Genomic DNA, 12,658 nt, shown 5'->3' with positions numbered 1-12,658 from the left:
TTGACCTCCTGGTTCTCTCTCCTGTAACAGGAAGGTGAATTCACACTCCACACAAACGATTCACATGTCGGGACGTTTATACTCCTGCTCTGGATTTCTCACTTTGGTTAAACTTAAACAGAGATATTTAAAAGTTTGTGGTGACACCAAAACTCCAAACCATCCAATAACAGAGCGTTCAGCTTCAGGTCTAAACTAAAGGATGGAACTGATTCATGAATCCACTGTTGCAAAAAAAACCCAAAACTTTCTCTTTCTCTTTCAGAGCTGATGTTTGTTGTGCAGTTGTGTTTTTTATACCGTCCTCAGTAACAGTGATCATGTGGTGTTGATCAATACATTTCATTTAGCAAATTTCTTCCAAACCAGTTGGCACTCACACACACACACACACACACTCTCTCTCTTTCTGAACCCTGTCCCTGTTTTCTGTCGTCCTGACTTGATGTGAAGGACTGACGGCAGTTATTGTTTCCACAATTGTCTCTTTTTTGTTGTTGTTGTTCTTTTTTTGGATCACCTCAGTAGCTGTTCATAAGATTCTTGACCAAAACCCGACTCCATCAGTGTGGTATCTCAGCAGGTTTTTTTTTTTATCTGTGCATAAATGTTATGTCAAACAATTCAGTGCATCACACTAACCCGACCCCATGTCTTCACCATAAAAATCACATTCTTAAAACTTCATTTAAATCATATTCCAAATACTTAAAATTCACCTTCAAATTTTAGGAAGTTATAACCTTTTTTTTTTTTTACTTGTTGTTGCACTTATCATTTTATTTTGTGTTTTCATGAATGCAAAATAACCTCGTCTGGGCAGACGTTTTTAAAAATGGTTTTGACCTATTTTTCTTTTTTTAGCAAACATTGAGATTTTTTTGAGGTTTTTGAAGAGAGACCTGTCTGAGAAAGACAACTTCCAACCTTTAAATTTGAATTATTCAAACCCTTAAAATTTTTTAAATGTCCTTATTTCCTGAATTTCCATTTCATTGTCTTTGTTCAGTGAGAATGTGTAGAGTAAAGTACAGTTTTGAAGTAACAGCTGAGAATGTGTTGACTTTGGAGGATCAACTACAGGAAACGTTTAGAAAACACTGTAAAGAAAAGACGTTACAAAGGAAAAAACACTTAACATTTGTAAATAAGTGTTAAAGGTTTTTAAGTGTATTATTTGATTTCCTGTGAGTCACAGAAACATTAGTTAATGAATGTGGCTGCTGAGAGGAGGAGCAGGAGGAGCAGGAGGAGGAGAAGATGGTGACTGTGCTGAAAAAGATCAGAACAGATTTGAAGATTTGTTGTTGATCTTTGAGTTGTTAAGAAACTTTCCCTGAAGTTTGGTGCCGTAGACGGGCCATAACCAGGCGGTCGTTCGACCTCAGGAGTGTGTTCTGTCATGTCACTTAAATCCAAAGACCAACACACACAGATCATTTTAGCATCACAGAAACCTGAAGATGTTCATTGATGAACGTTCATTTCCCTGAAACAGAGTTGAACATCAGCATCATCAGAGTCGGAGTCACATTAACAGACGAGTGACTCTTATAATGTTCTCCAAGTCAGATATTCAGGACTCACTTTTGAATCAGTCACTAGACTATATTTAATATTTGTTATTAAAAAAACATCAGAATTCTGATCTCGAGATTTAGACCCAAACATTTCCCTTCATTTTTATTATTTCTTATTTTGATTTGTCCTGATCACCAGGTGAGTTTGTTTTTCTGTCATCCACACGTCACATTTTGTTGTGTACAGTGATGTGCAGTGTCAGTATTTTCAATACTTCAGAAACCTGATGCTGTAGAAACACCTTTTCAACCAAATACCAACAAAATTGCAAAACACTTTTAATAACAATTTAAAACAAATCATTGACTTCATGTATTTGATTTGTTTCTTATTTCTTCTGTTTAAGGTTGTTGATGTTTTATAAAACATCCTTAAAAATGTACAGATTTGTAGTTTTGATTTTTGATTTGTTTTTGTTTTTTTTGCTGTAACTTTGAGTGTGTTGTACTTAGTCTTCATATGCTCTCCTTCCTAACAGTGCTTCAGGACAGTGTGTGTGTGTGTGTGTGTGTGTGTGTGATTCATTACAGTCGACGCATGTTTTTGCTGTGTTGAGGTCAAACCTCGTTGTTATTTATTTCTCTTTTAAACAACCACAGGTTTTTGTGCAAAGGTAAAAAGAAAAATTAAATATTTATGAAAACATTTTTTTCCTCTTGATGTTTTTGACCTTTTTTTTTCTTTACATTTTACAGCATCAGTTTGTTATTTGTTTATATTGTTGTTATTACTACATATCAATATTACTGACACTTACCTGGATGTTGTAAACACAAACACACACTCGACGGGTTTCCCTTCACGACACCTGTCTTTTTTAAATATTTCTGGCTTTTTGGTTTGATGTGAGGAGCAGATTTAAGGGAGAGCTGTCACTGTTCTCTTTCTGTTTCTTTTCATATCTTTTATGTGTGTGTGTCTCCAGATTAGATTGACCTTAAATTAAACAGATTTGTGAGTGGGACCTTACACAGTATTGGTTCACTTTTTAAAGCCTAAGGTTTTGACTTTAAATTTGAGGTATTTTAACTTTTCAACTAACACAAATTCAACACTTTCACATTTTTTGCCAGAAATTTTATTTCAAATGTTAACTGTGCATCTTTTAAATAGTTTTAATTTAACTTTTATTTATATTTTTTTAATTTAATTCAGAACAAAAGCAGGTTTCACTGTCATTCTCACTAGTTTCACAGTTTCCCTCAGTTTTATTTTATTATTTATTCATTCATTGAATTTTTTTTCTCTATGGAAATTTGTTCATTGTTATTTTGATGAAGAATAATTTAAATGAACTTTAAACAAAGATACAGTCTCTACACAGAGGTGTCTTTTTGTTGATTCCTCCTCACACTTATGTTTCACTATACGTGTGTGTGTGTGTGTGTGTGTGATATTTTGTAAATGTTCTTAGTCATTTAAGAACATATTGAAAATATTTACATCATTCATATTAAAACGTTAGAAAAAATCTGAACTTTTAATGGACATTTTTCAAACTTTTCCTTTTCTCTCTCACTGAACCTAAACTAAAATCTTAATAGATTCCAGCCAAATAAATCAGACACTGGTGTTTAACTTTTATTGTGTTTCTTGAAATATTAATAAAAGCAAACGTGATATTTTAGCCACAGCTTTTCCAGTCTTCCATGAGGAGCCGTGCTCTGTCGCCATTAAAAACAGGAAAAGCCTCAGTGTTGGAAACAATTCTTCATTTATTTATTTTCTTTTAGTTTAATTTTTTTTTATTTCACCTCATAACAAGGATCCTGAGACAGATGTGTTTATAGATTTACATATGATTATACTAAAGTACCCCAACACTGTGTCTCATGAAATATTTAAACACCTTCTCCAACATGGTCTTCTGGCCTGAACTGTAAATCCATGAACATCACATCAGTTCCACATTGATGTTTCCTCTCAGGAAGCTCCAACACAGGCTGGTGAAAACACACACTCCTCCATGAAGATGCACTTCAGCCATTTTGTTCTGACCACTCACTGTATAATGGCAGCCAGATTCTCTGACAGACAGAAACCTCTGCTCCTGTCCTCAGACTTCTTCTTCCTCTTCTTCTTCCTCTTCTTCTTCTTCTCACTGCAGCCACATGTGCAGTTTGTGTGTCTGTATTTTTTTCACTTTGTGCAGTTTGTGTGTCTGTATTTTTTTTACTTAAATCTGTGTTCTGATGTCTCAGTGAAAAGCTCCTCCTGTCAGCAGCAGAAAATGGCTGACTAACAGCTGAAGGCTCAGAGCTCCAGAGATGCTGCTCTGAGAAACACAACCCTGACACACACTCACAGATGACAACTGCTGCTCCAGAATAAAAAACCTGAACTCAAATATACGTTTGTCCTAAATGTGTTCATAAATGTGCACTGTTTCCAACCACGGAATGACTTCATTGTCTTCATATAAATCACAGGAATGGTCCAGTATGTGTGACATTAAAATGCACCCTGACTCTACTCATCATGTAAGATTTTAAATATTGGTCGTATGTTAGGAAACACTGCTTTAGGTAAACAATTTGAATGTTTTTTTGTCAAATAAGTATTTGTCCATATGCTTCTGTTCCTGTGGGTTGAAGGTTCGAAATTATTCTTTTTATATATAAAAAAGCCCAAAATGTCCTTAAAAAATTATATGTATATATATATATATATATATATATATATATATATATAAATGCACTAAAAGAAGGAAATGTAAACCCAGACATATGAAAACACACAGTTAAAAATAAAATAAACATTGATGATGGAGGATAAATTAATAACTTAGTTATTGTTCTGCCCAAAAAAATACCTGTCGTTGTTTATTACTTATTTCTCTCTGCAAAAAAAAAAATACAGTTCAAAAACGTATGATAAAAATGTAAACACACACACACACACACACACACACACATAAACTGTTGGATCTCAGTGACGTCTACAGCAGCGTAATGACAGAATCAAATGTGAGGAAAAAAAACCCCAGAAAACGAAGTGTCCGGGTGTTTAAAGAGAAACAAATTTAGACCCTGGTGTTTACCTTTGTCTCTGGAGTTTTGAGGACAGGAGACGTTTCCTCTCTGTGTTACTGTCCTAATGTGCCATGACTCTGTGTGTGAAGTATTTCCTTCTACAACTTTGATGTCTTTGTCTTCACAGGGCCAAAATGATGACGGTGATAAGGTGAGAGGAGACTCAGTAAAAACGTCCGTCCAGAGAGAGAGTCTGTGAAGGTAAATGAAAAAGTACACATTTTAAAAACACACTTCACTGTATTCACCTTAATGTTGCATCAACCAGGTTTATTTTTACACAGAAGGAAATTAATAAGAATTTAAAATAGAGTGTGAAGAGTCGAGGGGCAGTAGAAACGCAGTAAAGCTGTGTTTTCCCTCTAAATAGGACTGGTTTGATGACTTTGACAGACGGTCACAGGGACTTTTGTTAGCACATGGGTAACGAAACCCATTTAAAGTGTTAGAATGTGACCGTTTACAGAACATTGTCCAGGATTTTCTGATTGTGATACAGTATGATGGTTCATTGCAGCCACTCTATGGACATTTGAACCAGGTGAGATGTTTCTAAAACAAGGTGCTGTAGTCGGTCATCAGTCTACAGACCACATGACCCAGAGGTGCCTTCACTGGAGCAGCTGTTGATAAACAACATTATAACAGACTGAAACACCGTTCAAAATGATGCTGTAAACGCCATAGGGCAGTGATTCAGTAGCAGGACAACGTGACCAGGCGGTGGTTCAACATGGATTGGGAGCAACCTTAGAGGAGTGATGAGTAGACCAGCTTGGTGCAACCTGAAGTGAGGCAGCAGAGGTGTCCAACTGTTTTTCGTCACATTTTCTAGTGTTAAAAAAAAAAAAATCCACAGTGTGTCTTTGCGATTCCCAGGCCGCCACTGGAGGCACCGTTAGGGATGGTGAAACCCAGAACTCTCTGTGTAAAGCAGATGTGTAAGGCAGGCGTGCTGACCGCTACACGATGGCACCACTGTAATAAAATTAAAAAAGTGTAAAAAAAAAAGCCATTTTAACCCAAATCAGTTAAAAATGAAATAGTGGAGAGATGTGTTTGAGGACAGGAGTGTCTGGCCTCGGTCTGTGTTCCTGGAGGTGTGGCTTCCCAAAAAAAAGTATCAGAGCAGCAGGTTTCTGTTCCAACCATGACAGCAGGAGATGTCGTGTCCTGACACACCACACGTCGCCAACTCTGGAGGTTGGATCTAGAGACCGGTTTAAAAAATGTTTTTTTTTTCTGTCAGAAAAACTGTTTAGCGGCAAAATAAGTGATGGAAGAAAATTTGAACTAATTAAATCACTTTTTTTCCGTGAAGTAAACGTAAACTTTGGTGAAAGAACATCGACAGACCTTGTTTGTCAGCTTCTCTGTGACTCTCTGTCCCAGAGTCACTAACATGGTTACAGATCAGACCTGTAGGTTGAGTAGCTACAGTTACTCACAGTCACTGAGAGCTGGGCTGTGATTGGTTGAAGCCGACTGTGAAACGGTGTCCAGAGAAGCTACAGAAATGTCAGAATCTTTGACAGAACTTTTACTGAACGTTTGGAATCATAATGTTGATCAATAAGACTGAATGATTTTGTACAGAGAAATGTTTCTAATAATAAAAAACAATACAATTACACAGATATCCTCATTTAACCTGAAGGTGAAGTTACATCTGAACAAGACTAAAAAATAAAATAATATAAATAAAATAAAATAAATAATAAAAATAGGGAAAAGTATATAAAGTGTTTAATGTCGTACATAATAACTTGGTCCCTGTTCATGTCATGGATTTAGTTTTACCTTTAAGAATTTTTGCTATATGAAATGTTATAAAGCAAACATGCATTCATATTTATTTGCTGTTCTCAGATCAGCTGAATGACATGTTTTGTTTTGTTTTTTACCAAAACTAAAGAGAATTTCTAACTGCTGTGGTCAAATTTGATTCAAATACGTCACAGACACCAGTGTCATATCCAGTCACTGCATCAATAAATAACATCAAACACTGATGGTGGTGTAAACATCACTGACACTCAGTGTCAGTCGTTACAGTCGTTACAGTCACTGGGAGAAGGGCAACGTTAACGTCTCCACCTTAAACGCCCCGGCTGCCAAAACCCCCAGAACTCCCTCACACTCCTCTGGTCGACACACGCCACGGCCATTAAAAATGTGTCGTTTTGTTAGAACGACAAAAGCAGAAGTTTTTGTCCATTTACATGGAAGTTTATCAGCTCTGCACTATATCTGTGTGTGTGTGTGAGAGAGAGAGTGTGTGTGTGTGAGTGTGTGTTTATACATATTTTTTACTATGGAAATGTAATCATACACACAGTTTTACCATAAAAACCCTATTTTCACGTTTAACCGTTTGAGTTCAAATGAAACAGGTGAGAATTTGTTTGTTTTTTTAATGATTCACGTCCAGTTGTAGATGATCATATATTTATTATTATGATAATAATATTATCATAATTATTATGATAATATGAGTTCTGACTGTTTTACTTTTTTAAATCACAGAAAATAAAATAATGCAATTTCTGACAATGTCATATGTCTGTGTGTGTGTGTGTGTGTGTGTGTTTCAGAAAATGAAAATAGACAAAGAGTCCTGTAGATGTTCACAGACATTTGACTGTTGACATGAACGTCTCCATCAGACAAACAAATCATCAAACAGGTTTAAGTTCAAATGTTTTATTTTAGTTTGAATTACGTGTGTGTGTGTGGGGGGGGGTATTTTAGTTTGAATTACGTGTGTGTGTGGGTGTGTGGGTTTCTCCATAGCTGTGTGTGTGTGTGAGAGAAAAAGGAGATATGAACAAAGTGACGGAGGACAGCGTGAGCTGAGTCAGGATGAGTTGGAGTGTGTGTGTGTGTGTGTGTGTGTGTGTGTGTTTCTGGCCTTTCTGTGTTGCATTTGTGACATTTTAAGCTTTTAATTATCTTTTTTTGGTCTATTTTTTTTTATCTTCCAGGAAAAACTACATGAACGTAATCAAGTGACAGAGACCACAGATGTAACGAACTGCCAAAGATTCACACACAGGTAACAATGAGTGAATGTTTACACAAATATTACACAGAAAACCCTACACACATCAAACCTAGTTTTTAACTAAATCAGAGAATAATACGTTTAGAATTTACCATCATTTTTTTTCTGCATTTAAAATGTGATAGTAATAATTCAAAATTATCATTCTAAATGCAGTTATCACAAATAAAATTGTAAATAAATCTAACTGGAGCTGCTCAAGTTGGAACAGCCACTGATTCAGTTTTCTCTTCAATATTTATGAAAGAAATTCAATGTTGAAGTGTGTTGTTGTCAAATTTATATTTTAAAATGAACTGCTGTCTCTCTGTATAAGTGTACATATATATGTATATATATATTATAACTGACATAACTGACAAACTATATATATACAGTATATATGTATAAAAATATATATACATATATTGTTTATGTATTGTATATATAATACATTGTTTTTATTATATATATATATATAGTTTATTAAAATGAAAATCTACTTTTCTTTCCTGTATTTCCTCAGATGCAGCTGTAGTTTGTCAGTAGTTTCTGTTGGTCTTCATCAGCTGTTACGTCAGTTATAATTTGGAGGTTGTGTTTGACACGTGAAATTTACAAACGTGTGACGATTTGAGACTTTTATAGAAGGGACTTTTCAGATGGAATGTGTTTGTACTGATATATTCTTTATATCGTTTTGTCTGGTCATAAGGAACTCGTCCTGCTCGTGTTTCTCCCTCCATTCAGATTGTTGTTAGTTGTTGTCTCAACCTTTGAATGGTTGTATTTTCTCGGTAGTTAAATGGACGTGTCAGTGAAGAGGGGATTAGAACCAGAGACTTTGAATGTGTATGGATTTGTACATGTACCAGAGAAGAATCTAGTTTGAAGTGTAAGGTGACGTTCGGTCTACTGTGTGGACAGTCACGGTGTGTTGGTCTGCCGTGTACACAGACCACAGCTCAGCTCGATGTCCGACTGCTCTGGGACACCTGTTAAAACCTGTGTGAAGGGCACAGGTCCGTCACTCATGCTTTTCATTGTGTGTGTGTGTGTATTAGTGTGTGTTGGATGCGGGTTGTCTGCGTCGCTGTTCGATTCCCGGTGCGTTTCAGCAAGGCATGAGTGGACAGCGACACTCCAGAGGCAGAGCGTGAAGGCTAACGAAAAAGTTTCCAAATCTGACAAAGTTTGTGATTCAGTAGAAATGTTTCACTCACTCGGAAATCAGTGCGTTTGTGCTGGTGGTTACAGTCAAAACTGAACTGTAAACTGAAGGTGGTAGAAAATAATAACATTTTAAAACCTATTTTTTGACGTATTGTTATCGAAAAACCCGGTCTTTATATCGTGATTTTAATTGATTTAAAAATCGTTGACAGTGTTTTCAATGGCTAGAAAAAAAAACAATGACGTAACAAACAAGTTACTTTCTGACTCGGTGTGTGTTTGTGTGCGTGTGTTTGTTCGTGCACGCTCGTGTGTGTTCGTGTTCTTAAGCACTATCGATACTGGGAGTGGTGTATTTACTTCATCGACACACAAAACAGAAACGAGTCGTTAAGCACTATCGATACTGGGAGTGGTGAACAAAACAGAAACGAGTCAAACTGACACCTGGAAAAAAGTGGTTTGTTGAACAATGTAGGCAAATGAAATCAGACTTTAGTGAAATTTGAAGAGTTTTGCTCGATTGTCCGGGAAAATTCAAAGTTTGTCAGATCACAAAAAAAAAAAAACCTCTTGTTGAGATGAGGCTGAGAGGAGATTGTGTTTGATGCACTTTCTGTTTTGTACGTTTAAAAAGTCAACAGTTTTGGAATAAAACGTTCAGGTTGAAGAGGCTTGTGTTTAAGTTTTAGTGAAGTTCGTGCCAGTGTGTGTTTAAGTTGTCATTTCAGGTTGAAGAGGCTTGTGTTTAAGTTGTCATGTGTATAGAATAGTTCGTGTAGAATGGGTTTGCTGTTGGTTTATATATATTGAAGATTCGCTGTGGACACGTGGACTCTGTGGCTGCAGAGCTGTGGTCGTGTTTGTACAAAAATAGATTTACAGAGTTAGAGATTTGTTTGTGTTTCTGCTCGTTTTTTTAATCATCTTAAACAAATCAAATCAAATCTAAAACATGTTGATATTTTTGTGATGTTTTGTTGGACGTTTAATAGAGGCTTAAGAGAAAAGAAGAGACTATTTTTATTTAGTAAAACTCCGGCAGGTCAGACATGAAGTAACACAGCACTAAACCCACAATATCTATGTTGTTTTCAGCTGATGGAAGATGAACTCGACGATGTACGATAGTGTGTGTGTGTGTGTGTGTTCTGTTTAATTGTACATTAGGGTTTTAAATTTTTAAATGATATATATTCCTAACCAGAGTCTGAAACAATTATATGTTGTATATAATTTCCATTGTACTTTTGTGTATACTTTATTTTGTGGTTTGACTTATATTATATTGTACTATACAGATGGATGTACCGTTTTTTTCTACTTTAATATTCTAGCATTTTCTTTGTGCATTTTACACTGTGCAGATGTTGTACTTTGTAGCATGTCTGCTTCTCTGATTTCTGTTAGAGTTGACACTTTGTTAGACAGTGATTCGGTATAGTTTCTGCTCCTCTCTCTCCTCTCTCCTCTCCTCTCTCCTCTCTCCCCTCTCTCCCCTCGGTGCCGTCTCGCAGACCTCCATTCCTCCTCTTGTGTCGGAGAATGTGAGCAGCTGCATGAAGGAAGTCCTCACGTGGACCGTGTTTTATAGTCTCTGACTCCTGCTGAGTACATGACAGCCTCTGTCCAGTGTCTCTCTGTCCCTGTTGGTCAGAAACTCATGTTCAGTTTGAAGGTGTGTGTGTGAGTGAGTGTGTGTGTGTGTGTGTGTGAGAGAGAGAGAGAGAGAGAGAGAGAGAGAGAGCAGGCATGGCGGCAGAGGAGCTGGTGTGATGGACTCTCCCAAAACTGAGAATGAAACACACACTCACAGCTGACTGTTTCTGTACCATTACTGTGACCTACTGATATCTGTATGTACAGAATTTATTCATCAGAGAAATCAGTGAAATAAAGCTCCGGAATGTCACACACGTCTGACTCAGTGTTTATGTAACGCACTCCAACACTCAGCTCTTTCCCCATCTCAATATTTTTGGAGAGAGGAATTACAGCCACGAAACATTGCAACTCTCGCGAGATTCTGGCAGCCAAGTTTATACTGGGGGTTGTAGTTGTTTGCTTTTCTCTCTCCTGGCTGCTGTGAACCTGTTCTCGATCACACTGCAGAACCTGAAGACTAACAAACACGTGGCGCAGAGCAGGTGCACGGCTGCACATCTGTGCAGCTCGTCGTCAGAGTGATGCAGTTTGAATACCTAAAATAGACGAGTGACTCATGTCTAGGTGGGAGCAGAGACTGGTCTCACAGACTGGCACCGCTTTAGCCAAACGTTCTCCAAAGGGGCGGGAGGAGGCGCACATGTTTGGCCAATGATAGCATCCTTTCATTCATAAAGTGGTATGGGCAGGTTTTTTTCCCGAAAGCGTGGGTTTGGAGGGTTTCATAATCCTGAGTGAAACTGACAAACCTGTTCTGGAGAGAGCCAATGGCAGAGTGTGGATGGGAGCTGCTGTAATGCTCGTCCAATCGGCTCTCACCGCGGTCTCCCTTCATACAGAAACTCGAATGAATGGAGGAAGCTCTCGGTTTGATTGACGTGCAAATGCACCAACGCGCGTGGCGCGGCGGCCCGGACGCAGCCAGTGGGAGCAGATGTGGGCGGTGCGCAGTGAATTAGGCTAGACAAGTGTTGGGGGAGTGTGTGTGATACAACTTCCTTATAAAGGGACTCTCTCTCTCTCTCTATCTCACGTTGTGGCAGAGAAATTAGAGCACATTGCCTAAAATTCGGGTGTTCACACACACACATACACACCGAAGTCAACGGGAGCTGCTGCTGAAATGGAGTGGACGAAAATTGAGGAGACGTTGCGCAGGGCCGAGACGCCTCTCTTCTGGGTCGGTGCTTTGGCCGTGGCCTCTCTGGTGCTGTGGCTGCTCTACAGGCTGTTCTCAGGCTTCAGGATCTGGGTCTTGGGGAATGGGAAGCTGCTGTCTCCGACGCTGGGCAAATGGGCAGGTGAGTAAGAGAGTCAACATGACTGTCCACGCCACGTCCACGGTCACGAAGGGGGCAACTCAGAAGTAGGCAGGTGAGCTCGACGTGAAAAGCCCCAGGTTTGGCTTATGTTGATTGAAATAAAAAGCTCAGTTTGGCTGAAAGGTGTGAGTTTGATTTTTGCTGGGATTTGTGGCTTGATTCGAACTAGGCTCTGGTGTTGCGTAACAGGCGCAGGTGCACAGCTGTCTGATAAGATAATGAAGATTATTAGGCTCAGTTGGCTGTTTCTTTTCCTCCCCTCTGTCTGCTGCCTGTGAGGCTCCAATCAGCGTTTTGGTCCACAGTTGGAGCAGCAGAGGGGATGCCCCACATTGGTGAGACCAGGAGCCAAATTGCGCAGGCAATGCGCACTTTTCACAGAGCTGTTTTATGTGGGTGAGCTCTGAGCCGGTGCACTACTGAACCACATTAGTCCATCCATCCGCATGATGTAGGGCAGACCCTCGTACCAAAGTATGAACGTGACCCACACTCTGATTCTTCCTCCATTTGGCCCAACATTTCAAACATTTAAAAAAAAATCTCAACACAGTGCCATGCTGTTCGTTGGTGACGTCGATCAGTGGCTCATCACATCATTCTGCCTGCCCCACATATTTTAAGATTTTTTTTTTTTTAATTTAGCTCTGTCACACTGCTCCTGTACCAACTCAGGTCTAATGAAGTGTGTTTCTGTTTTACATTGAGCAAAATCTCAGAGGAGTCGCCTCTCCATCTGTGACCCACTTCTTTGGTCTCCTTTTGGCGAAGACCACTGCGTCTTCAGCCTCTTGCTGCATAATTCTGCCGAGCCACCATCCTTTGCTTAGGGATAACCTCAC

At 38.5% G+C, this 12,658-nt stretch overlaps 1 protein-coding gene and 1 long non-coding RNA gene across 2 annotated transcripts in view; both read left to right on the top strand.

Annotated features, from left to right (window-relative positions):
* Positions 1 to 4,435: 4,435 nt before the first annotated feature.
* Positions 4,436 to 10,409, top strand: LOC107988650 (uncharacterized). The gene is made up of 3 exons (XR_003049898.1): positions 4,436 to 4,814; positions 7,598 to 7,668; positions 9,928 to 10,409. It is a non-coding gene; the product is annotated as an uncharacterized LOC107988650 (long non-coding RNA).
* A 786-nt stretch (positions 10,410 to 11,195) lies between these two features.
* Positions 11,196 to 12,658, top strand: part of hsd17b12a (hydroxysteroid (17-beta) dehydrogenase 12a) — an 18,377-nt gene continuing 16,914 nt past the window's right edge. Inside the window, exon 1 of the mRNA XM_008311487.3 lies at positions 11,196 to 11,795. Coding sequence (XP_008309709.1) covers positions 11,618 to 11,795 — 178 coding nt within the window. The 5' untranslated portion in view covers positions 11,196 to 11,617. The remainder of the gene's footprint in view (positions 11,796 to 12,658) is intronic.

This window comes from Cynoglossus semilaevis, chromosome 6, assembly GCF_000523025.1.
Source record: "Cynoglossus semilaevis isolate Cse_v1.0 chromosome 6, Cse_v1.0, whole genome shotgun sequence".
NCBI classification, from domain to species: domain Eukaryota; kingdom Metazoa; phylum Chordata; class Actinopteri; order Pleuronectiformes; family Cynoglossidae; genus Cynoglossus; species Cynoglossus semilaevis.
Note: the sequence above shows the minus strand (reverse complement) of the source record. Positions and strands in the feature narration are given on the sequence as shown.